The 27,216-nt window shown below is 51.5% G+C and overlaps 1 protein-coding gene across 1 annotated transcript in view; it reads left to right on the plus strand.

Annotated features, from left to right (window-relative positions):
* The window catches only part of LOC122381909 (disintegrin and metalloproteinase domain-containing protein 10-like), a 71,305-nt gene extending 44,422 nt beyond the window's left edge, over positions 1-26,883 (plus strand). The window contains exons 10-14 of the mRNA XM_043366694.1: positions 7,840-8,058; positions 10,202-10,318; positions 18,052-18,219; positions 23,454-23,673; positions 24,927-26,883. Coding sequence (XP_043222629.1) covers positions 7,840-8,058; positions 10,202-10,318; positions 18,052-18,219; positions 23,454-23,673; positions 24,927-25,054 — 852 coding nt within the window. The 3' untranslated portion in view covers positions 25,055-26,883. The remainder of the gene's footprint in view (positions 1-7,839; positions 8,059-10,201; positions 10,319-18,051; positions 18,220-23,453; positions 23,674-24,926) is intronic.
* The last annotated feature ends 333 nt before the right edge of the window (positions 26,884-27,216 follow it).

Consider the following 27,216-nt stretch of genomic DNA (forward strand, 5'->3'; position numbering starts at 1 on the left):
TTTCTTTTCAATTGAATGTATTCATGATTGTTTTCTATTCCTAATCATGTCCCCATGGGCTCAAAAACCAGTCAATGTGCGGCTTTCACGTGAAACGAAATTCACCGAACGGGATCGGACACCGCTGAACGAGAACAATGAGTATCGTAACTCAACATGACACACACCTTAAACATTACACATGGAGTGTATGTTGTTCACTGCAGACTGTTTCTCAGCTGACCTTATACTCGTTTCTCAGCTGACCTTAGACAAGGAAGACCTTATCAGATCTTCCTTGCAAACATGCGGCCTCATTATTCACAAATTCGCCGGTAACTAACGAAACATTGCGACAACCTGCACTACCGGATTATCAATTTTATGCAGCGGTAATCATGGAACAGTTAAGAAAAATGCTCACGTGAGCTGTCACGTGGGCTGTCAGATCAAAAACTCGATCAAAAGTACAAATTTGCACAACCAAACTTTTGAACACGCCAAATTGCGTCCTTAACATACTTTTTGAATAGCTACATCTTCGTTTGCGGCATAAACCATGCATATTTACATCCATTCGAAAGGAAATTGTATGCTCTTTCCAATGCTGCCTGGCGCAAAGTCGTACGACCAACCAATCGCGAGTTATATGACTTTTAAATTAGGGTGACACTTTTTTTCGATCACCCTGTAGAACTTGGGGTAGAGCATTTCGGATACCATGTGGCAGCCGCTCGTTATTTCGGAGCTGTTTGAGCACTCGCTGGTCAGACTCTCGCATAATCGGCGCCTCTGCTAAACGGGCGGTGGGTGGTGGGGTGGGCCCGTGACTTTACTGATGCCGGCGCGCCAGCCCGTGAGTTTGGAAAAGCCACAGAATGACCTCCTGCCCTTATCGAACCTCAACCAACTGCAGGTGCTTGTTTTTCTTCCTTGTTTTCCTCCCACAGCTCCCCAGAAGCATTATTCGTTGGCTTCGTTGGGCAGTTTTTGTATTCCGTCTCGCGAGTTTGCCCGCTTATCTGGGAATCCCAATGGTGTCTGGTCTCGGTTGGCACATCACTCGCTTATCCCGCTGGCTGTGACGCCCAACGTGCCTAGCGTGCGCCAGTGACCGCCGTGTTCAATCTGCCCGGCCTGCCGAAGTTCCCTGTATTCCGCTGTGCCCTACCTGTAGGAGCAGTCAGTGTGCACTGGAATCAGTCGGTTAGTGTTGATCGTCCTACCGCCCGCCGCGGCCACCGACCGACCGTGTTTGCCTGGCGAAATGAGATGAGCCGGTGTTGAGCAAAGGGACTGGGGTTACGGGGACTACCGGACATTGTCAATGTGCGAACCAGTGGGTATTTCAGGCACCGCAATAACTCTTTAGCCTTTCGCGGTGTTTGGAGGAAACCGCCCGTGAGCCTGATTCAGCAACTAGAGTCCCGTCGCGATCTCAACAGCAGGTGTCAGCTTCGAACGATTATCGGTTTGGTCCGTTAGGAATGAGGACGATCATTTACTATTCATTTACTAGGCTACAGTGGGATCTGGTAGTAGTGAATGGTTTGCCTCTAGGAGCATTGAGTAGCATTGAGTAGCATTGAGATGCATGTAGTTCTATATGTCATAATGAAAGGGTTTGCGGAATTCATTGTCTGACGTGATTACTTCGCAGGGAGTTTGACATCCTTATTATGGTTATCGTCAAACTTTCTGCATGCGGGCCTGATGTGGCACTAATGTCTAACGGCCCCTCCCTCCCACGCGGTCTTCTCCTTGATTCATTTACCTTGGTTGAGTCCATTTTTTATTAGTTCATGAATGTGACTTGTTGTTATTCTTGCGGAACTTGAGGCATACTGGCAACTAGCCAGCTCAGCTCGGACTCTAGCCGCAGAATCCAGACTTCAAAATGCTGCTGCGGAACTCGATAATTGGCTTACCCGACTGACAACTCGATGTAAAGTTTGTTCCGGTCTAATCGGACTAAATCGATGATATTCACTGAGTTTATTGGCAGCACTGGCTGGCATAGATCCAGGGCCGCGGCTCTCACGACCTTTTCTGAAATTGTCTGAATCTGCTTTGCTGTACAATGTCAGCTGTCCAATTTTCTAACTGCCAGAAAGAAGCATTGCGAGCACCTTTAAACTTCCTTAACTTTGCTGAATGTTATTGCGGCCTCACGGTCAGAGAACAAACAAGCTACCGATCTCAATTTCTGTCGCGTCCCATCCCAATTTTCTGGACATGACGGCGGCGGATGGGTCTTGAAAACAGTGAAATGTTGTGATCGATGGAAGTCGCGCAGCGGGCTGCGCTAGCCTCTCTGATCTGTCCGGTTTCCCGCGGTGATTGTTTCACAAGCCACTGCTTCCGTCGCTCGACTTCTCTGTCCGTGGTCGGATATTCGTGGCCAAATATAGAGCCTGCTCCGGCCGACCCTGTCTCGCCAGACGGATTGGCGTCGCTCTGTGCCCTGAATGGCGGTGCTAATGTGTATGTGCTCACCACTCTCACATACGCCGGGCTGGGAGGTGAGAGGTCATGCGGCAGAGGGTGAGATCTCACACCGCCAAAACAGCAGTTGAACACACTCACACTGCCCGCTAGCCCTTAGGAATATTAATTTTGTCCGGTTCTGTACCTGAATGAGATTTCAGTTTGCACGTGTGTTATCATCCTGCACATCAACAACAGGCTGCTGTTTTGAGCTCAAGCCCAGCCCAGTGGCGCTGGCTACACGGCGAACACTTATCGCTTTTTGCGTTTGTCTGGATCGACAATTTCCGTCTTTTATTGAGTTGTGAGAAATCAGTGAGCCGAACGAGACAGCGATAAGATAAAGTCAAATCGAAAGGAGACTAAGAATTCATCCAAGCGGAAACGCGAAAAGTCTTTCTTGTTAAGTGGTGAAAGGGTTGCGCTTTTCAATTCGTTCCATTCAATACTTTTGATGAAGCAAGCTGGGAAGCAAAACAGTGGCAATATACCACTAATTCCTCTGAATTTCCTAATACACGGCCGTGTATATAGACTGGATGTACTTTCGAAAATACAGATACAGATACAGACACTAGAAATATATATAACAAGAAAAGGTAATGGATTTATCCGCAGTGTGGTTCATTTATACCTCGTTTTTTCCGACTCGCTGTTCTATTTCCGTCTTCACGAGACTCATCTTTTGGCTCGGGTGGTGTGAGGGTGGCTATTCTTACGCGGGCGATACCGAGGGAGGATTTCCGCTGCCCAGCTCGTCTTTCAGCCGTGCCATCCTTCCAGTAAATGCCGGATGCATATGCGACCTCTCCGTTCGGTTCTTGTAAGGTTTGATAACATCTTGTGCGCCATTGGCGCCTTCTTAGAAAACACTTAATGTAGCTAAAAAATGTTGACTTCTGCAACCCAGCTGTTGGGGTCATTTATGTAGGGACTCTTCAAACTGATAAGCATCATGGATTGAATTAATTACCACTACAAACATATTGGTAGTTAGATCCAGTGTAGGTATCGCATCCAGCCAAATTGAACTGCCCTCTCTTTCCGTAATACACGCCTCATAAGCCACCCTTCAGGACCCCGGTGGCCAGTGTGTTGTTTGACGAACGTCGGCGCGGTATGAGGCCAACAGACGCGCTTTTCATCACAGCGGGTCGTTACAGTTGTTTTTCGCGGCCGGCCGTCACGCCGTCCATCATGGGGCGTTTATGATCCACGGTTAAACAGAAAATGTGCGCCGGTCCTCCAATATTGCGTTCAGCGCCCAGCTGAGCCTCGTGAGGCGCGTAAAAACAATGATGCTGAAAGGCGTCCTAATATATGGTTTTATGGTGATGCTTTGATGTGGCCGCATGTCCAGTGCAGGGTTAATAGTTGTAGTCATTTGGGTATTTGCGAAGATTTAACGAATAGCATAACTCATATATTGCAATGTGATAATGCTCGTACATGCCTACAATATCACGAGCCTTCAGTGGCACAAATAATCTTCGTCACGCCGCCTCATAGTGTGCAGTTTTACAGTGATACAAATAGCGTCATGCCGAAACGTGTTCACCGATCAGATTGCCTTTTTCGTAGTTGCGAATATCGATAGAATCCGAGTGTGGTGGGAATGGGTTATTCGTAGTTTCATTTGCCTCTCGTTATTAATCGCAGTCGAACGCTTCTGGCTGGATCCGCCGATGCACGGCGCCGCTTATCTAGTTGTGCTTATGACGGAACTGCGTTGTTGCGTTACGCAGCTGTTGGCCGTCATCATCAGTCCTGACAATCCGAGTGTGAACCAATGGTAGCGGAATCTGCTCTGCATATCTTCAGCTACATAGACCGGCGACTTTAGCCAGCGCCATGGGAGGGAGGGTCAGGATTCGGGAGTTTCGGAGGAGGGAGATGAGATGTCAGGAATCTCTGCTCGACACACACCTCCCCCGCCCATCTCAGCGACCAGAGCATGGGTCACGGGTCACGGCTCATCCAGCCCACACCGAATATAAATAATCCAGTCTCGCTCCCGGCTGGAGTGATAGCACGGGTCGCGTTTCACCCGGCCTGGAGATAGCACGAGTCGCGGCTCACCCGGCCTGGGGATGGCACGGGTCGCGTTTCATCCCGCCTTCTCCCGAACGGGGGATGGCACGGGTCGCGGCTCACCCGGCCTGGGGATGGCGCGGGTCGCGTTTCATCCCGCGCTCTCCCGGCCTGGAGATGGCACGGGTCACGGCTCATCCAGCCCACACTGAATATAAATTATCCAGTCTCGCTCCCGGCTGGAGTGATAGCACGGGTCGCGGCTCACCCGGCCTGGGGATGGCACGGGTCACGTTTCAGCCCCGGTTGCGGGTCGCGGCCGGGATGTGACACGGGTCGGGCCTCGTGACGTCACCTCTCGTCGGCCACCACCTATTCCCCATCGGCTGCCCGCTGATTACACGGCGGCCAGATACAGACGGGATCCGGCCGTAGTGCAACGTCTCCGACAAAATTCCCGGCAGAGGACGCGTCGCCTCATTATTAGTTTCGTTTCATTTGTGGCCTTTTTTGCTTTTGGATATAAGTGTGTCAGTTATGGTTGAAGTGGTCTATACTGCCGTCCACGCGCGCTTCGATAAAGCCAATGTTGAAATAATAACACTTTTTTTCGTTGTACTGAGGGGGGATATCACTACTTTGCTTCGCCATAGGTCCAGTACTGATGTCGTCGGTTTCGATCCCGGTGACGTCAGTGCTGTCTACATCCGGGAACTTATTGCACTTGGTTCTCATTAGAGGTGGCCATATTGTTTTGTCTCGTGACGACACATTTGCGTCATCGGGATCGAAACTGGCTGTAAACAAATCGCTCAGTGTCGCTACCTACTATATATGGCCTTGGTACTGAGCTTGGTGAGGTGATGGTAACGGAAATGCGGCTAGTGATCCTCGAGTGCAGTCAGTTCAAGGAAACCCGCTCATTACGAGCTGGCGCCGCGCAGGTCGCTGACGTCTCGACCCCTCGATGTAACGGATACGGAGCTGTGACGGTCACAGCCGATGGTCGGAGCCGATAGTCGTCGAAGCCGCCGAGGTCGGTCCGTCGGTGACGCTGTCGATCAGCGCTGACAGGGGACGGTTGGCGGCCTCTCAGGTTACGCGCTCCGTGCCATCCGCTCGTCATTACGCGCTCCGTGCCGTTCGCTCGTCATTACGCGCTCGGTGCCGTCCGCTCGGTCAGCCCTCCCACCGTCAAACGTCTGTGAGTGCTGGCGGTAGCGGCGGTTCCACTCTGCACATTTAGTCAGGCTGAGATAAAGGCGAGGCTGTCAGAGGTGGGGAGAGATGAGTGGTCTCAGCTCGTCCGAGTTATCCACAAGAGTGGTGATATACGAGGGGGTATCGAAAAGTTCTGATCATCACATAGAAGATATAGACCGATTTTGATGATTTTTGGTTGGTATTATATTTGGTTCTTAAGAACAATGTTCCCGCAAAGAAAATCCTGAGAAGTGGTTTTATCTTATGTAGGAGAGACTTAGAAGTAAAAAAGATGAGTATTGGGCCCATTGGGGACCGAACCGTCATCCAAGTAATGTATTTGAAACGGTATCAGACTGAGAAAATACATCAAGAACGTGAAATTAGTTTATGGCGAGGGAAGCCCATCTCATGCACTTACCGAAATGAAGAAATAATTTTCAACTTGGTTGCATGGCCCTTGCAGGAGAGTCAAGAAGTGAGTGACTACCAGTGACTGACAAGGTGATGACTGTGAAGGAAGTGGAGGATCTCACCCTTACAGATCGTCGGGTGACCTTTCATATGATTGTGCAACAGAAAGGTTTCAATGCTGGCAGCGCCTGAAAATATTATCAGCGAAGAACTGCAGACGATAAAGGAGTCAGCCTGCTTAGAAGTTCGTGTGTCTACTTTGTTCAAGAGAAAAATGCGTCTTGGCCTTTCGAAATGAAAACTAGGCCTTTTTTAGGAAATTGAAGACATCTTCGATCATTTGATGACTTGTGACGAATGCTGGATCTATGTGTATGATCCAGAGACAAAAAGATGATCAAGAAGTTTAAGCACGGCACATCTGTCCTTCTCAAAAGGTGAAGATGCAGAAGCCGATATGGAAGGTCAATGCTATCAGTGTTCTGGATCTGGCGTAGGATAGTCATTACCGACTGTCTTGATGATGGTCGGATATTGATAAGCAAGCACTACTGCACACTTTTGAAGACGTTTTGAGATGGCCTTAAGCAGAATCGCCGCAAAAAAGCCCAAGAAAGATGTTTTATCCGCACTGACAGCGCCCCCGCCCAGTCGTCCTGAGCTGCGATTGAAGAAACAACATGTGATGTGGACATTAAATCCTACCGCATCTAAGAAATTCACCTGACCGGGTATTAACTGACTCTTGATTGTTGCGGGAGATGAAGAATCCACAGTATGGCCGGTGATTTAAGGACAGAAATGACGTCATTGATCAGGCGGAGCAGTGATTTACGGGACAGTGCGAGGGTCCTACAATGACCGCCTGAGGCAGCTCAAGAAACGATGCAATAAGTTTGCGGTCGTGTGTGGTGACTAGTGAAGGAGCAATGAACATCATGTAAAAAAATCAAATTTCTATCACATCTAATTCATGGTGATGATCAGAACTTTTCGATACCCCCTCGTACCCATGCAATATGTTTCTGAAGAAAACCAGTGTTGCCCGGTTACTATAAGACACGCTCTCATTCTTTTCTCTATGAGCAGTCTTTCACCATGAATGCTGGGTCGGAGTCACACCTCGGACTGCCTTGTGACCTGGTCGTGTAAGCGCACAGCGTGCTGCCGACAGGAATGTCTCATATGTTCGTCTGTTGACGCCTGGCTGCAGCTGGTTTGCCGGGAATTGTGTGCTGGCCAGCACGTGCCCACCGCGTGGCACTGTCGCACATACTACATGCACATCCATCAGCTACCCAGCGGGGTGTGCCGACCCGTCACACAACGGAGGTGCCTGTCTAATTGTCCCACTTCTACTCTTACGATGGTGCCCAGTTGTCAGTGTTTTTATGTCTGACTAGCAACTCCATTTTCGATGGATACCTGACCTGGCTTGCGGCTATACGCAACACCGTGACTTTCCATCCCTCTCATCATCAACCAGAGGCTAGGTGTCAGCTGCCTGTCCGTGTCCCTTGAGTTGGCCATTGCTAACGCTGCTCTATCTTGGGTTCTTACGTCAACGTGTGTTCTGCCGTGTCCCCTAAACTGCCAGTGCGACAGGCTCTGGGTGCATCTATGTCCCCCGTGTCCTAAGATGCATGTCCGGCTGTCTCCCGTCCCGCTGTGTGCCAAAGGCGCGTGTCCGGCGGCCGCTGACGCTCTGCCCCGCCCCATACACAGGTGTGTCTCTCCGGCGAGTGCACGGGCTCCATCTGTCTGAAGCACGGCCTCAAGGAGTGTTTCCTGACGTCCGATGTGATCGAGGACCGCGGCAAGCTGTGCGAGGTGGCCTGTCAGCGAGGCGACAACACCAGCACGTGTCGCAGCAGCAGTGAGCTCGGTCTCGGCGGCGGACAGGGCATCTACATGACGGCCGGCGCCGCCTGCGACAACTTCCAGGTGAGGGAGAGGGAGAGAGGGAGGGGAAGGGAGAGACAGAGACAGAGACAGAGATGAAAGGAGGAGAGAGAGCTGATGAATGTCTGCTGGCTCGGATCATAAAAACGAACTCCACTCTTGCTCATGTGTTTTCCAGTTTAAGAAAATCAGTTTTGCTTGCATTTTTTTGTGTCATTTAGGTTTGAGTTGCTCAAACTTTCACAATTTCTACTTTAATTAATTTGATCACTTTTATTAATTTGATTTCCACTTATATTAATTTGATTTCCACTTTTATTAATTTGATTTCCACTTTTATTAATTTGATCGGGGGCTGTTAGGATTCTGCTGTCATGCAGCTCCTGCACTGAAGTAACATCTAACTGTAGGATTTTTTATACTCCGAGTTGAGAACTCTGCTGTTATGCCGACATTTACCGCTCCTCCGCCTGCTACCCGCAAGGGAACCCATCGATCAATGAAGCGGCGTGATTTTATCAACTTTGTTGTGTCTGCGGGGGCGTTTTTATCCATTACAGACGCGTTAGAGCGGTAGCGTAAAGGCTTTTACCGGTAAATGGGTCTATTTGTCGTGCTGCCATCTTGCGATGGAGCTGTTACAAAAAAATGTGCTCCTAATATGCAGCCATCGTTCCTAGAACCCAAACATCATCATCGTATGCCCATCTCCGTGGCAGGCTAACGAAGAACGAGAGTGAGCCAGGTCGGTTACCGACTGAAAATGCGCGAGTCGTGAATGTTTGGGGAGATAGCTGACGGATATTCGTCATTTATTGATAGACGGATATTCTAAAATAACTTAATAAGTGAAAATAAGTGTAGAATGTTTAAGCGTTGATGTTCCACTCAGTTCTGGCGCCCTCAAATCACAAAGATCATCATTATCGGGCATTGCTGCGGTTTAACTTAAAACTGAGGTAAAGCAAAAATATGCTGCGTGCGTGCAGTTGTGGTATATAATTGTTCCTTTCGCCATATGTACTCCCTTCCAGAGCAACGCGACTCTACAGCCTGCCACAGTGGTCCCATCCACAAAATTATAGTCGTTAGTCGGACTTTTGCATGCCATTTATATCGCGCTAATGGGAAGGATCCTCATTTCAATCATCAATCTTTGGGACAGCCATGGGCTCATCAATTCAAAAGTAAATTAGTCTTTTATAGCTAGCAGTTTTAATATTTGAAAATTAGTCTTTTGTGGTGGCCCAAGCTCGATCAATGCTTTGCAGATCGTGACAGGCAGATTTTTTCCTGGATTAATTTCTTCTTTATCAATATACTCGTGCGAAGCTTATGTGTATTTGAACTGACCACGTTTTGCTAATGAAGCGAATTTGAGGCCTCGTCGAATTTCATCGTGAGATGAGCGGCAGCTTAGTTACGTGTTTTAGGGTTCTCTAAACGAACGGAAAGCTTCGGATCAGCCGCTGGTAACTGCGCATTGGTTTAAAATGCGAATATACTTAATTGCGAATGCGAATATGCTTGCCTTTCATGTTTCCTGGCAGGGTTCTTAACTACATAATGCACATACCTACTACCTATGCTTTTACATTAAAAAATGGACATCAAACTTGATAACAATCATGCAGTCGTATGCTTACCATTAGGATGAATATTGTTCACTAAATGCTGGCTCGTAAATATCTCAGCAGACTCGGATAATGTGATAAGCGTTCCGTGACAGTTGGCCGGGGTGACATTGTTATTAGTTTCAGCTGGGCCGCTGCTACGCGGCTCTAATGAGGAAATCGATAATCATTTCCAACATTGGCTTCTTTGCTGACAGCTCTATTATCAAAGTTTGATGTGTTTTAGTACCCCTGTCCTTATCAGTGGCGCTGTATGATTGATACCGCTGTTTTGAACCAGTGCTTAAATTCAGATGAGTGCTCCCGCAAAATTCCCTTTCCTAACCCGTCTGGTCATTCACTGTCCAGTTGTGTCCTATTCAACCTAGCCTTGCCATGCTTTACCCGGCCCTGGCCTTCTCTGCTCTAACCTTCTTTTCTGTGACCTGCCCTTTTTGTCGTGTCCTCACCTAACTTGTCCTTCCTTGACATCCTTGACATGACCTACCGTTTTTTACCTTGACCTGCCGTAGCGTCAACTAACCATAGTTACGTACCACCTGTGTCGGCAGGGCTACTGTGACGTGTTTCTCAAGTGTCGCCGGGTGGACGCGGAAGGCCCGCTGGTGCAGCTGAAGAACCTGCTGTTCTCGGAACAGACGCTGATGACCATCGTAGAGTGGGTGACGGTGAGTGACGTCATCCCCCCACCCCCTGGGTCGCTGACAGGGACAGAGCCTACCAGATGGGTGGGTGTGGTGATTGCATGTACTGCTCGGCAGTTACATGTTTTTTTTTTCCTAGTGCATAGCTATGCGTCTGTAGGTGCGTGTAATGTGTTGCCGTCACCCACTCATGCCGTCTGTGTACGCTTTTTGGTCTGTATACGCCTGTTGGTCTGTATACGCCTGTTGGTCTGTATGCGCCTGTCTGTTGGTCTGTGTCACCTGTTGGTCTGTGTCACCTGTTGCCTCTCCACGCGAACAGCATCTGTTGTCAATCTGAGCACACTGTCTGTCGTCTGTTCGCCGTCCGGCTCCCCGGGGAATGTCACTGCGCTGGTCAGCAATGGGCCTCGGCCTGGCTGCCCGGGGCCTCGGACTGGCCGCCGGCGGCGCCCCCCGGGTAGTAATAATCGCACGGGCGGAACCAGTGCCGAGCCGCCGCCGCCGCGCTGATTGATGAAGCGAATTGCCAGCCGACGGCTCACTGAAAAATCTACGGCGGCAATCTGGTGCGCGGCACGGCCGGCACGCCACGGCCGCACGTTGTTTATGGCTGGAGGTTTACCGAGAGTGGCGCCGGACCGAGCGGGTTACGTGCCACGCGAGCAGCGGTCGCCGCCGGCTAACAAATGTAATGATTCGGTAGATGGATTGGCTGCGTTGGGTTAAGCTTCTCGGTTGGATTCGCAGAATCGAAGCAGGGCTATATGACTTGTTCGTTGAGTGTTTTTTTCGGCTTGGACGTAATTTAGGTGCTCATCCATCCACACCGCCTCGTGGTGTTTCTTATTCATAGTTTCATTTATTGGTTGGTTGTACCGCAGTTTGTGCAGTTGCCCTGACAACGGAAGTCGTCTTCGGACTGCCCTTTGTACCATTTCCCGCCAAATTGTGCGGCGTGATGCTCAAGTTACCCAGTAGCCTCGGAACCGATTGCCTATTCCGCCGAGCACAATTTGGAAACATATTTTGTCGAGCTCGGCTTGGTAACGTATTCCGTCGAGGTCACCCTATTCCGTTGTGCCCGGCTCAGTTATTTTTCCGTCTCGCACCACCGGCGTCATCCACTGCTGCCCTTCTCGTCCCTCCGCCGAGCGGCGCCTGCCCCACATGTCGGTGCTGCCCTGTCGGACAGCGGCCCCGTCAGCTGGAGCCGCCTTGTCGGCTGGAGCTGCTGTCTGTCGGTCCGACGCACTGTGTGCGCCGCCGAGTGTTATTGCAGCTCTCCGGATGACGGCTGCGCCGCGCCACTGTTGTCTCAACACTCCAGCCGTTGACCTAAGTGGAATTTGAGCGGCGCCCGGAGTATGGTGATCGCCGTTTTGCGCTGGTTCACTCCTGGACTTGGAATAGGTGACTCACTTGTGGGTGCGATTTTTAATAGTTTGCGGCAAGGGCACTGGCCCCGGGAAAAAAATATGATATTGATTTTTTGTTAGCCATGTACGAGAATGCGTCACCCATCATTTCCATCGACGTTGAAAAATCTTTTTATTTTTATTTTTAAGCCGGTCTGTACACAGCATGCTTTATTATTAGTGACTGTCGCACTCAAACAGAGTGCACTGTTGTTGCCATTTATGCGTTTCGACAAGCTACGTAATTGTCGTGAGTCCTAAACATTGTCATAGCTCACCCTGTTTCCGTCACCAGAACTTAAGTTTGACGACTCTCGGGTGTTACTTAGTTCTGATATTGGGATATTGGGTCGACGCGCGACACGAGAATGCAGCGCCTAGGACGTGTTCGACGCTGTTTGTATCGGATTTGTGGTATTTTCCTCTACGCGGATTTGCTTAACGGGCCTTCAACTGGAGTGGCACTTTGCAAGGCGGCGTAAAGTTGTAAATGCACAGTGTCGAGACCTCGGCACCTGCGTTTGTTGAGCTCTGTTTGTATTTCTGTGTAGCTAGCCAGTGTGGCGCGGTTACGAACAAAACAAGCGTCCTGGCGAGCCCAGTGTGCAGACGGTGCAGACTGAACCGACCACGTAACGCTAGACACGGTTATTCTTCCATTAGTTTTTGTTTTCGTATAATGTGATACTGGTTGTCATTGATGCATGCAATATGTGTAGACAAGTAATTGCATTCCATTGGCGCATTGTCCTATAAAATGTTATCGTGGATACTCGCTTGCTCTACAGGGTGTCTCAAAAGTTCGTATACACATTTCCCATGCCCATAAAGCATATAAGAACCGGCCAAAAATCTAAGGTTTTTGTGTCTGTGTGCACACTAGGCAAATATGCATGCTTTGACAACTGATTAGGGAGGTTGGAAATCAAACCCTTTGCTGTATCTCCAAAAATATTTGCCCATACCGATTTTCGTCGCTCCGTCAGCTGCCGGAGGCTGATAAAAGGTTACCAGCTTTCAAGCTCTTGTAAGGGAATCCCCTGCAGTTTCTGCGTCGGAATTAGGTTTGACGAGCTCCCCGGCAACATACACTTCTCCCTGAAAGCCGACAGCGTGCATCGACACCATCCGTGAGTATTTTGTAGGTCTTCTCTGGCGCTAACTCCTTCATGAATGACTGGCGCCGACCTCCCAAGCACCATTTTCCTTTTCAAAACAACCCCATTCCTGAACAAATGGGAAGTGCCAGGGGAAAATTTTTCGCAGCATATCGTAGAAGAATGTGTCGGCCATCTGTTTCTTAGACACATTGTGCAAATTTTGCAAATCCCAAACGCTCCTCATTCCCCATGCGAAGACCTTCGCTGGGTTGCGGAGTGTTTTCCTCAGGAGAGGTTCTGGTTTGTAAACGGTCAAAACCTGTCCATCGTGTGGTTTTGTCGGGATTTTGTGTCTAAAAGGAAGCTATTCGCTCCAGATCTGCCTCTTGAAACTTCGTAAGATAAAACTTTACATTAATTGACGCTTTTGGAGGGTCAGTTGTCCTTGGTATTGATGATTTTCGTGTTATTTCCCCCAAAAATTTAGCGTTCTAGATATTATAAACAATTTCAAATGATACTTTGTCTTTATTTTACGATGACCTGCAATTTTTTAAACTCTGTCTGTGAGCTTCTTGTCAGTTTTCAATAGCCTTCATTTTCAGCTGCTTTCCGGAGCACGAGTCTGCTGCCGTACGAGGGTCGTTCAAAACGCTGTTAGTCTCGCATGGTTTTGTCCTTCAAAAATTTTAGCCACCGTTTTTATTAGATGATCATCATGTTGTACTCATCCTCGCCGACACTTTGTCATGTGTCATTTCCGACTTAACCATTCCCATTACTCCTGAAACAGAGAGTTTCTCAGCCGACCCGATTTTGCGACCTCCATTTTCATGCTTGACCCATGGTTAGAGATGAACCCTTTTTGTGGCTCATGAGGGGTCGAATGCGTTTGAAAACAATGAGACTGCTTGAGGAAGGTTGTTACCAATGCCCATGCAAAATTTCGACTGTTTATTTATTGTTGATTCAGAATTATTGACAAAAAAGCATGGCTGGTACCTGTCAACGAACTTTTGAGACACCCTGTATGGCCGACGTCGGTGAGCCGAACTGGCTCGAGAGGATCAGACTATGACAAACTGGTTTGAGGAGGATTATAATGTTTCCAACTGGTTTGTGGTTACCTGTGGTAGAGCGCTAGTTTCGGCACCGTCCTCCAGCGCCGGATCACCTTACACAGGCCGCTGGGGAATACTCACAGCTCTCTGCCAAACTCAGCTGTGTAATTTCAGGCTTTTAATTCAAAGTCTTGTGACAAACTATTCTTCTATGGATAACAAGTATTGCAATAGTTTGCTCAAGTTGTGTAGTTATCGGGATAGTTTAAACATCCTCATAACATTTCGCTGAAGACATTTACGTGGGATTGCCGTAAACTACGTCAAGATGCACATTGTTTCAAGTCCTTCTGGAATCCGGACGTTTAAGAGAAGTCATTTCGTCCCTATTTCACCAGATCAGAGCCTCCCGCTCCCCTCGGCTGCGTTCGCCATTGAAGCGACCCGGCTGCGTTTGTCCGAGCTCTGATTGATGTTCCGGTTGTCCGGCGGCCGTCAGAGGAGGCGGTATATTGTGCGGGTTTTCCGCGCTGTTGGTCCGTCCACAGCCGTTTGTTGTGCTCAGGGTTGGCATTTCTGCCGGCAAAAACTAGTTAATGCCATTTGCCGGTTTAAACCGGTTTTAACCGGCAAAAAGTGGCAAAAACTGGCAAAAACTAAAAAGTATCACAATGCTATGCCTAGACATGAATTTGAACATGAAATATTTTGAGGAGAATTCGGTGAAAGCTTTATGCTTTCAAACAGAAGTGACATTGACCATTGAAATGCTTCATACGTAACTCAGAAACATTTTCATAGACTATCCATAAGGAGCGTAAGATGCCTTTTGGAGGTGACAAATGAGCCAGTGCAAGGGTGACTGGGTGAATCATGCACAATCAGAAGTGCGAAGGGGCATCTGCCACTGATATGCGCACGACGGCACCACATGGCACCCTACTTACCGTGGCCGCCTTACCCCACTCTCCCCTTACATGGAAATACATTCCGTTGTGGATGTCTACCGGCATGCATAGACAGTTTAAGCAGGGATAAGTAATGAGGCAACTTCAGAATGTTTAGTGCATCTATATAACTACCAGAAATACATTTGTACAGTTCAAATCCCTTCCTAACTAGAAAAGTTGTAGGTTTGACCATCTGAGTTTTAGCCAGTTTTTGCCAGTTCTTGCCACCATGGTTTCTGCCAGCCGGTTTAAACCGGTTAAAACCACTGGCAAAAACCAGTTTTTGCCACCCCCTGCCAACCCTGGTTGTGCTCCATCTGTCAGAATCTGTCTCCGGGTCCGGTTCAGCGCATCGGGTGCTGTGGGCTGACCGCTGCGGGCTCCGGCTGAATGTGTACCACAGGCCATACCCGGGTGTCTTCGAGGCCCTGTCTGCAAACCACCTCGACGACCATATGGTGACGATTGTCGCCGCCGTCCGTCCGGACTGACCCCGGAGATAGCCGGAGGCGGCGGCCGCCCTGCCGCCGGGTCAGTCTGTGGGCCCAGCTGCCGGCTCGGCGCGGCCCTAACCTCGTCACGGACCGGGCTTCTGTCAGCCAACACTGGCTATCGGCGAGACGTCTGACGGCGGATGGTCGTCCCGACCGACCCATTCCGGTTATATAGAGACAGCGGCAGGCTTTGACGTTTTCTTTATCTTTTTTTTTTTTTGTTTTTTGCTCGGGTGTCAGCGTGTACTCGTAACATGAGTCTGCAATTTCTCAGTGTTAATCAATGGGTTGTTGTTGGCGCTATTTGTGTCTGTGTCTACTTGTCTGGTGATGTCACTCGCTAGCAATGCTGCCGTTGGGCACTGCAATAAAACTGCATACAGTGTGCAGCACTCCACTGTGTACTCGTATGTCGAACTGAGTGACGTCCTTTGTGCCGTGTATTATTACCCTTGTATCTACTTGAGTTGCTCTTGTGTGATGTGCTGTCCAGCATTGTCCGTGTGACTAATCTGACCGTGCTGGTATCGCGTAGTTATTTTCCCTCTAACCCGGTCACCCCTGCCGGTACCACTGGTGGGCCGTGACTGTGTACCCTCTCTGACGTGACACCCCTGTGTTTTACAGCACTACTGGTGGGCCGTGTCTGTGTACTGTACCCTCTCTGACCTGACCTGACCCGACCCGACCTGACCTGACCTGACCTGACCTGATACCCCTGTGTCTGACAGCACTACTGGTGGGCAGTGTCTGTGTATATATGTTACAGGCAAAGTGAAAACTCGGGCATTTTGCAAAATGCCTAGGTAATTTGCAAAATGCCTGACCGGCCAGGCATTTTGCAAAATGCCCAGGCAGTTTGCAAACTGCCTGACCCACCAGGCATTTTGCAAACTGCCTGAAATATTTTCCCAGGCATTTTGCAAAATGACTGACATCAAACTCGCACTAGCGACGATGTATAGGTAAGCATCATTTGTAACTGCCGCTTACAAAAGTTAATCGCTGTCAATGCGCACCAAGTGAGGGGACACTGCGTTCTCCGGGTAGCGCCGCCGAGTTCAGGTCACTGAGCCCCAGCGGCCGTCGGGTGCCGAGCACCGGGCGTGGTTTCGTGGGTAAACATGCGCTCGGTACAATGATTGTACTGTTTCTAAGAGCTCTTGGTGGCTTTTTGGAAATACTATGGGTGGATATTGATCAGAAAAGAATACTCCTCCAATTTACGAAAATTTAATTGTTACACGTTTAGGTACATTATCAATCGTCTCTGCCGGAACAGCTGCCCACCAGGGCAGAATACTGGACATCGCAGCTTTTATACACACGGCTACAACTCCGCATATACGAAAGGTACGGAGAAGGTCGCTCAAGTCCATTCAGCGTTGGCTCCATCTCGACAGAATTGACGCAAAACGTATAGGTATACAGAGTGTCACGAACTTGATACGCGGTTGGCGCGGTCTTGTCCCTACATGTCCCTCCTGAGTGCTGAATGGATGTAATTTTAACGGGTCCGGCACCAGAGCATCTGGTCCAGGGCACTCGGCATCTAAATCGGCCATCCCCCGGTATCTGAAGATTTTACCCTGAAGCTGAAGCCGCTCAACATCAGGCTGCAACCCTGACTTACCGTCATCCATAAGTGATGCAGCTGGATTTCGACAAAACCCACCAAATCTGGACCATTCAGGACTAGATATTCAGACTTTTCAATGATGAGGCCATGAGGTGATATTAGCCGTTTTCACGACGGCCATCTGGTACACATTTGGTTCACATCTGGTGTAGATTAGGTGCATATTTGGTCAAATTAGGTTCAGTGTGTCTCTTAGTAGCTATCAGCTAGGGTTGTACTAATTGCTTATATACCTCCTTTGTCATATTATCAGAGAGCATCATCGGTTAAAACACTGAAATAAATTCATAAAATAAAGATATTTGCTGTAAAAGAGATTAAGGTGCAGATTTGGTCAAATTGGGTGCACTCGCCGGATAGCCCGTCGTGAAAACGGCTATTAAAGCTCTTCTTAGTCACTAACCGTCCAGACAACCAGTTCTGGGCCAACAGCAGCTCAGAGGCACTGCGCCGTCGAGACGGTGAAGCACCCACTGGGCACTGGGGATTCTCGTTTGGGGCATGATGGGCTACAGAGGCCTATTTGAGCTTCACCAGGTGCCGCGGGGACAGACCATGTGGCCGCTGATAACTTGTCAGCGAGGTGCTGGAGAACACTGACGCAACTATACGATGCAATACATTTCGGGACACCAGTACAACATCCCGCAACAATTTCGTGACACCCGTATTCGTGACCGTGGAATGTGTCAATGTGAACACAACACATGTGAAATGTGTTGTGGGGTCAGTCACAGTGGAACGTTTATGATCAACGGCTGTAGTCAACAAAAACGGTGGAATATATGGAAACCCAGGCATTTTGCAAAATGCCTGGCGGGTCAGGCATTTTGTAAAATGCCTAGGCAGTTTGCAAAATGCCTGGTGGGTCAGGCAGTTTGCAAACTGCCTGGGCATTTTGCAAAATGCCTGGCGGGTCAGGCATTTTGCAAATTGCCTAGGCATTTTCCAAAATGCCCGAGTTTTCACTTTGCCTGTAACATATATACTGTACCCTCTCTGACGTGACGCCCCTGTGTCTGACAGCACTACTGGTGGGCCGTGCCTATGTACCCTCTCTGGCCTGACCTGACCTGACACCCCTGTGTCTGACAGCACTACTGGTGGGCCGTGCTGCTGATGGCCGTGGCCTTCGTCGTGGTGATGGCGCTCTTCATCCGGTGTTGCGCCGTACACACGCCCTCGTCCAACCCCAAACGGGCGCCGGCCAGAAAGTTCACGGATACGCTCAAGCATCCGATGGATACGCTCAAGCGACAGCACGTAAGTGGGGCTCTTCACACAGAGGAGGTACCGCAGGCCGTCAGCCGTCGAGCGCGCTGCTGTTGCTTGGTAACGCAGGGTCGTAGACGCGAGGTGGTAACAGGCTAGGGTCTTTAAACCGCCTGTGAATTTCCGTAATGGCCAAAAGTAATATCGCCAGGCCGTGAAGTGTGCAGTTCCGCGGGTTTTAGTGCTTTAGATTTTGTTAACTGGTTGTATTTGCTGAAAGTGTTGATTTTAGATACTACCACATGCCAGTTTCGGTAGAAGTCAGGTAGTTACTATTACGTAGATAAATATGGTGGTTTGAAAAGGTGACGTCAAATGTCAGGACATTTGTAATAGCGCTAACACAAAATGACACCCAAATCGATCCTGCTGGGAAATCAGCGGATGAAATAGGCCTATTATTATTTCAAAGATCTCACCTTACCATCAATCTCAAACAGGTGCCAATGGTGAAAGGGCGTGTGCTTTGAGTGCGGATACGCCGGGCGTTATTTTTAGCTGACGGAAACCAGAAACACACAGTCATTCTGACTGCAGTTATTTGCTAGCCTTGAGCGTTACCTGGTGGCATTGTATGCTGTATGGTCCTTAGGAGCGTCCGGTCGGAGACTCGCGATTCTAGGACGACCCACCAGCCGCGACTGCAAGAATGGCATTGTGTCCTGTCTTGCCACCTAATTGTACAAGACCAAACATTGGCATTTTCTATTGATTACTTCGGTTGCTCCAGTCGAGTGGCCTTCTTGGTCACGACTCACGAGTGTTTATTTTTCCTCGAAGGGTTATTTGATTCCTAGCTTGCAATTCCGTTCGCTTGTTTGGCTTTAGCGACTCCATACGAAAAGGTAAAGAAGCGACAAACAACCGTTACATAAACCCAAGGACTTTTGCAGGTTTTTCACTGGGATTCTTTAGGTTGGTGACTTTTACTTTGGTAGCCAAACACGCTTTTATTCGAATGTGTGTGCGCCCACAAATGCAAGCCGCACCGGGCGCTCGACAATAACGAGTATTTAGCGATATTATGCCTGCCCCAGGGAGGACGCGGTGCTTTTACCTGGACCGCGCTCGGCGGTGCCGCAGTGCTCTCAGGCAGCCGCTCGGTCGCTCGTTTGGTGCACGACCCGCCTACTCGACGACCTGTATTTAGAAGCCGACTGCCGGCATCTGGTGTGGCCGGAAACCAGCGGCCGTCTCGGCCTGGTCACCAGTCGTTACAGGCCCCCGCCGGCCCGTAACTTTTCATAGCTGACACGGGCCAATTTGTGCGCCTCTCTGGGTGGCTCGCCGGCCGTCTCAGCGGAGACAGTCCATCTTGTCGTGAGGCCCGTGCGGAAGACGACCTGCAGGGTCAGAGGGCCCGGTGTCGAGCGCTGTCATCTGCTGCTGCGACTCGCGGTGACGGGGGTCAGAGCAGTAGTTTAAGCACGGTTGTTGACAGTGCAGGGGTGTGAGCTTGGGAACAGCCCCGCCTCAGGCGCGGTCCGGGCTGTATTTCTCCCGAAACCCCGACGGCGTCAGTCAGTGACGGAGCGACTGTGCCGCGGCGGAACGGTGGCTATTTGCCCCCGAGTCGACGGCGAAATACCGTCCGCCGATTGCGGGAAATTGCTCCGCGCCTGCCGCTGATGGCTCTGCAGCAGCCATCAGACCAACGACTCTGTAGAAGGGATAGACTTACCTTTTTTCTTTCTGATCAGACGTGCGCTGAGACCGCTGCGAAAATGTGATAACGTTTTTTATCATTATACTTTGAGCCAAAAATGTACGCACTGCTTACCCATGCTGTCTGGCATTACAAAATAAAATGGCGCATGATTTCATCAGCAATGCGGCGATGAGTACTCGGAAAGCGTTCTGGCTTGGTATGTCACCAACTCGCTTGGCGATGTGAACGGGAATGAACTCTTCCAGGACCCTGCGCTCATCTCTTCTTACTGATATAGCTATCACAGCACTCTACCCACGGCATCTGTGGCTGTGACAGATTTCTACTGTCGGCACCCGTTACTCTCACAAATTTCTACCGTCGGAACTAGAGTTGCAAAGTTTCCCTACCGCATTACCGGCATGCCGGTAATTTTTCACTACCGCAGGTTTTTTTGTGGTATCTGGCATGTCTTGCCGGTAGCATGCCGGTATTTTTGGTTTTGCACAAAAAAAAATATTAGCATATGATTCAAACTTTGGACACTAAGAGGAAAATGTGGCAATTCTTGTAGGGGTAAACTGGAATCAACAATGCAGGTTTTTTTAGTATGCCGGTAGTTAGGTGGTGTTTTTGCTTTGGGCGTGGTAGCATGCCGGTATCCCCCCAAAAAATTGTGGGGCGGGGCGGTGCCGGTAGCAGCCTTTGGGGGAAACTTTGCAACTCTAGTCGGAACCTGTGGCTCTCATAGATCTCTACCCTCGCGACCTGGGGCTCCCAATGCTCTACCCGCCGCACCCGAGACTCCATGTTATATATCCTCGCTACCTGGGGCTCCCAATGCTCTACCGTCGGCACCTGTGGCTGTGACTCTCACCGCCTTCTGCCCGCGGCACCCGTGCGCTCAATGCTCTGTGCCAGCCTGATTGGATTGGTCGCCTGAAGGAGTGGGCCGTGCCGTCCGGCTGGATTCCATTACCAGTGGGACAGATGTAGCCAGCGGTGGCCGCTCCCCGGCGGTCCTTCTCTCCGTCCGCGGGTGACCATCTCTCCTAGTCTCCACGTCTCTTTCTGTGACTATGTCTCTTTGAGCCCATGTGAAGTGTTCAGTCCATCTCTCTCGTCCTATGAGAGATGGACTGAACACTCCGTGAGTTTCCTCAGCTGCTCCGTGAGTTGCCTCAGTTTCCTCTCTACTCCGTGAGTTGCATCAGCAGCCCTCTGCGTCTGTGGGTCTGATTCCTCCTTCCCTGTCCGATCATACGGTCATAGTTGGGCCGCGGCTGATGCCCCTCCGCCGTCTTATTACCAGCGGCATTCGATGCGCGCATATTACGTCGGCTGTGCGTATTCTGGTCGGTGGCGGTGCGTATTCTGGTCGCCGGATCGTTGCCCATTGATGGCCGGCACTTGATTCGATTGCGTCGCACGCGCTCGGCGGAGGATTAACACACGGGGGGGGGGGGCGGTCTGAGCTGACCGGCGTCGTTATGAGAGCCGGCCGGCCGGCGCAGACAGCGGCCACACAGCAGATCGGCCGTAATGATCCGGCCTGATTGCGGAGCTGTCTGAGGAGGGCGGCGCTGGCTCGGCGCGATCGTGCGGAACAGCCCCCAGAGAGGCGGCGACGGGCGGCCAGCGCCGAGTTTTGGAGCGAGATAACTTCTACACTCCGTCTGGGGCGGCTCGTTCAGACTCGGCGTTCCGCGCGAGACGGTCGGTGGAGAGGACTAGAGCGACTAGTGACCAGCGATAGACGGTCTCGGGCGGCAGTATCGAAATAGTATGTGACGTATTTGATTAACATCCCATCATCGTTTTATCAATTACCAGGTTGGACTAGTCGTTTTTAGAAGAAGTTAGTGTCAAGTTTGTAACCGTTTCAGAACTCTTCTTTGCATGAAATTCGGACGCCATACGTACTGTTGATGGACAGTCTGTCTTAAAAGTACCGCGCAAAGTGGCGGTGGATCCATCAAGCCTGACCGAGAAAGGGTTTGCTTTAATTTGAAAATCACCGACCAATTGACCTAGGGAATGGACGAGGATGTCAGTTGCTTCGGTGACCCAAATTTAGCAGGTCCTTCCTCAGTCAGGCTCGATGGATCCACCGTCACTTTGCGCGGTACTTTTAAGACAGACTGGACATAGTCCTCCAGGTCCTAAATCGATTATATATCTTGCTCGTACAATAACTACGATATAGAAAGCTACTTGTCAATTTATTTATTTTTTACTGGTGCTATTTCCTTAGAGTTGATTGATTGACAACGCTCATTGGAATTTGGATTTGTCTTCGTGATGTGCATGTTTTGTCCAAAATTTGACCTTCTTTGTCAGGCTGACAGCTTCAGAAACAAAGTTCCGCTCCATGGTCCCAGTGCAGGAGAGTTCATTACTGTAAGTTGCTCATAGATGTTTCTGGCGGGCGTCTGGGTCTCGGCCTCGATGCTACTAAATCATAGTCATGTCTGTTTGTAGCTAGCTGAGGGTATACATTTCTAAAAGGCAGAGCCAATATCCATCATCTGCATTGGCTGAGGCCTCAACACCCAGCAGAAAAGTCCCGAGAAACTGCGATACGGCCGGCGGGCCACGCCGTACATCATGAGCACGGGCGCGAGACGTATCTGCAAGCCATCGTGTATTGATTCATGGCGGAAATGCTGCCGGCTGGTGTAGTCGGTAATCCGACAGTGACGTACGGTGGCGACCTTTGGCGCTGAAGGCCTAGTGCCAATAATGCTGACTGGTGGAAAGTAGCCGGTAAATTTATTGAGGGAACGGTTTCAGCCGGGGAAATAGCATCTTTCTTCGTCGAATCGCGTTAAGCTGTCAAGGTTGGATTTTGTTAGTTTTCATATGAGGAGGATGAGATGAATCGTTTGATGGACGTGAAGCAGCTACCCGGCGTTTGTGCATGAGACTTCCGTATCTTTTTTGATGAGTGCTTGCTCTGATTTGGCCTCTTCTATCAAAGCGTATCACATAAATGAGAATGAGATTTCAGCAGAATTGAGCCACGCGTCTAATTTTGAGAATTATTCATCCATTCGGGTGGGTTTACATAATTCGGCAGCCTGGTTAGCAGTTGTTGACTCACCAGTTGCAGATTAGCTCGTAACCTAATCATTGCAGTGTGTTCTCCGTATTACTATCCGAATAATAGATGAAATGATGGATCTGATCGGATCGGACGTGGGCCGAGCGTTGATGCGTCGCTGAACTGGATCACTGCAGTGACCTGAATTGGACCACTGCTGTGGTGCAGTGCTGATTAACAGACTTATTTGCATACGAACCTCGGAATACTGTCATTCCAGGACGTAAATGATTCGTGTCGTCGCCCTTCTCTCGACCTCTATTCACAACACAATAAATCAGTTTACTTGATATGCCTAATAATTCAGTCTCGGCTGGGTCAGTGAGTATGTGCCCGGTCTATTGCGATATAACACCAACTTGCAGCAAGTTTATTTTTATGCCTAAATTCAGAGCTGACTGACAGGCCTGTTTGCGGGTCCGCTCGTTTGTATTTGGTGTGTGTGCTGACTGGCTCTGTGACTCTCTGTTACAGCGGCATCCCCGGCGAGGGGGCGGCGGCGGCGGCGCCCGCTCCGTCCCGGTCCGGGAGGAGGCAGAGCTGGTCGTACAGAGCAGTAACAGCGGGGGGAGCAGCAGCGGCGGCGGCGGCGGGCGGCCCGGCCGAGCCACCGGGCCGCCGCCCGCCTACCAGCCGCAGGCGGGACCCGTGAGACACGGGTTCGGCGCCGGGCGCGGCCACTACAGCCGACAAGGTGAGAGTCGCGACCAGAGTCGCCGGGTCCCTCTCAGCGCCGAGTCGCATACAGACCCGACTGCCGTGGGCACAGCCGCGTATAACTTTAGCATATCTCGGGCAGTTTTTGTCGCATTTCGATCCTGTCGGTAGCGTAATGCACCCAGACTATACATAGCCTCTAAGTGAGGCCGGCCGAAGCAACAGGCGGAGGCGGAGGCGGTGGCCGGTAAATTTGTCAGCACGCCCCGTCGGCCGCACGCGTCGCTCGATGGCGCTCGGCGTCGCGGGCCGGTCGGCCGGCCGGCACAGGCTGCTATTTGCGGAGGCCGACGGCGCGCGCCGAGCGTACATCATTGATACGACTGGCGGCCAGAGGCGGCCCGGATCGCGATGGCATATTAATAACGCTCGTCAGCGAAAGGCGACATGCTGTTTGGCCACTCGATAGTGGATCACGGCCGGGCGGCGGAGGACCGGCCGGCCGGCCGCTGTTCTCGTGGTCGCGTGAGCGGGCCACTGCGTGTTCCGGGGCGTCAGCGAGCGGCTCTCATTTGTAGAGCACGCGCCGCCCATGGCGTCTCCGGAGCGTGGTCACGCTCAAACACGCCGGTGACTCGGGTGTCACGAACGCCACTCGTGCGTCACGGAATGGACGCTGTTCGGCTAATGTACTGGCACTAATCGCACATCCAACATGACGGCTTACAAAGAACCGGGCGACTCAGGACTGCGTGAAACCGCTGTTTGCTCAGGACGGCTGGCTCATCATTTTTACCGAGGCATGTGGGCTCGCTCCGACATGAATCACTAACGTTTTCTTCGTCGAAGTTGCATTATATATGATCCTTCGCGCGTCTGCTTGCGGACTACTTTATTTAATGACCGTTACTCTAAATTAGGGAAGCATGTGTCAAGCTAAATGGACATAGATCGCGGTTATGTCGCGTTTATTGGTGCACATGGCTCTGAATTTCCGGCTGATATTGCAGCGCTGTCACATGCCACCACCCACACTGTGCGTTGACCGGTGTATTTTGGTGTGAAGTGCTATTAGTATGTTTGACATATACCGCGGCAACGAGCCGCGTTGTCGACATTTATCCTGCCTTTTAGGTCTGTGAACTCGCACAACTTCGGAATCATTTCTTTACATTTTTATTTATTTTGCTGTTACTGGCCTGACTTGCAGGGTTGCTCGCACCACGGCGGTGGCCTGACCTGGTCGCTAATCTGACCTGGCCTGACCTGACCTGACCTCTCTCTGGACAGGTGCGCGCGATGACGTAGAGTCGGGCGGCGCCAGCGGCGGCCGGGCCGCCGAGCGGCAGCGCCAGCAGAAGCAGCAGAAGCAGCAGAAGCGGCGCTCGCAGGGCACGCCGGCCACGCGGCACGTGTGACCTCGGCCGGGCGCGCCGGCGGCCGCCACCCTGCCGACCGCTGACCGCTGACCCGGCCGGCACGCGGCCGCGCACCCTACAAACGGACAGAGTATATTCAAATCAAACCGGCGGCGCGGCGCCGCTCTTAGGACTGGCGCCGCGCGTCGCGTGTGCGCGCGAGATCTTCCTGGGTGCGTCGGAGGTCGGATGTGATACTGAGAGGGCGCGCCGCTGTGCCGGCGGCGCGCCCCACCCCGCGAACGCGGCATTATGCTTACTCGTGCGCGCGCCTGTATGAGCGTGAGTGTGTGTGTGTGTGTGTGTGTGTGTGTGTGTGTGTGTGTGTGTGTGTGTGTGTGTGTGTGTGTGTGTGTGTGTGTGTGTATGTGCATGTGGAAATCCCAGCGGCGCGGCGGTGACGGCGTGCAGTCTGGACTGACTGGGTGCTACCCACAGATTGAGTCGGTCCAACCCCGCCCGCTGGCCGGCTTATCCCCGGGCATTTGTGGGAACAACTCTTGGCAGCCGCCGCAGCGCTTAGTTCGGTCGGCAGCCTCCGGTGCAGATAACTTTTTTGTTACTCTTTTGCCGAAGCTATCTCATTTTAGCTTTCCGACATGCTTGCTGATCTGTTGATCTTGTACGAGCCGTTGTTTTGGTTGATGTTTTTAGAAGATACCTTTAACATGAATCGGAGAATGATATGGTCCGAGCGAGGCGCGCGTGCTCTCTTTTGGACGTGATCATGTATTGTTATGCCGCTAAGGTCATTGCTCCTGCAGCGCCATTGTTCACGGTGGGTGACCCATGGGACCGTGTGGGTGTGCGGCGGCCCAGTATCTCAGCTGATGCTCCCTGGGGCAGCGCGGGTCGGTGGCGCTCCCCTTGCGGCGGCGCCGACCCCGTGCGGCCCGCCCCGCCCCTGTCGACAGTGCGTGTGTGACTCAGCGGGCACCTGTGCGTGTGTGTGGCGCGAGAGCAGAGTGGGTGTGGGGGCGGCGCGCGGTCGATGGCTATTACCTCTCTGTGCGGCCGCCGGCGGTGGACGTCGTCATTATTTCCGCCTGTCGCGCTGACGGCGGCCGCCGGCGTCACCCGCAGGCGACGCCCGGCCGCCGCCGACCTGTGTTGCTCTGCGCGACCTCGTTTGCGTCTCGCGGTGCGGGCTCGGCCGCCGCCGATCCGTCGCGGGCGCTCGTCTGCCGTCGTCCGGGCTCCCGAGACCCCCAGTCCACACCCAAGTGGCCTTGTGTATCATCACCGTGTCATATTGATTTGCGTCGATCGAGCGGGCGTGCGGGCGGCGGGCAAGGCCTCTCCCGGGGTGGGGAGGTAGCGCCGGAAAGTCGTGTCCGCGCGGCACGGCAAGGCTCGACGACCCCGGCCCGGAGTCGCCTGTAACGGGAACACTGGCACACGGCTCGGCACCCGACGCGTGACGCCGGATACGGGCTCATCTGGGTCTCATCTATGTAAACGGCAGCGGAAATGACCAGCGACCTCGGCCGCCTGGATGCCGGAGCCGCAGTTCCTCACGGCACTAAATAATTCCAGCGGCGAGCTGAACAGAGCGGGGCAGCCGTGTGTCAGTGTTCTCGACGGCTCTGGGCCCGCAAAGCCGGCGTAACCTGGAGGGCTCACCCCGGGGTACCGCCCGGTGGGGAGAGGGTTGGTTTCGACGTACCGGCAGTATGAGCTGAGAGTGTGAGAGGGAGAGAGAGTGGCGGAGACGGCCCCGCGTGTTTGCCACAGTCGCCGGCGGGCAGGTTGCCGATGCACTCATCTGTCTCACTGTACTGTATGTATATGATAAGTTGTGTAATAAAACTCTACCGAATCGTCCATCATGCTCGAGTGTCAACTACCATCAATCTTCAGAGTTATGGTTGGTTTTCTGGAGATAAATGCCCTGCGAGAAAATATCCTCTTAGTAGCGGTGGCGGAAAGTGAAGCTCTTTCTTGAGCGAGGTGCGTTTATTTTACACGCCATGGTGCTCTTCACGGCTCTCCACGTCGCAGATTGAAGCGTATAAAGCCAAGATTGTGGCCGTCAAAGCTTATAAACCGTCGCTCAAGTGGGTAATTTTGCGCGAGCGAGTGCCACCGGGCTGCTGAAGCACCGTGGCCGGAATCCATGAGCGGCAGACGCTCGGTTTGAGCCCTCACATCAGCTCGGCGAG

Source organism: Amphibalanus amphitrite, unplaced genomic scaffold (assembly GCF_019059575.1).
Source record: "Amphibalanus amphitrite isolate SeventyFive unplaced genomic scaffold, NRLGWU_Aamphi_draft 000129F_arrow, whole genome shotgun sequence".
Taxonomy (NCBI): Eukaryota; Metazoa; Arthropoda; class Thecostraca; order Balanomorpha; family Balanidae; genus Amphibalanus; species Amphibalanus amphitrite.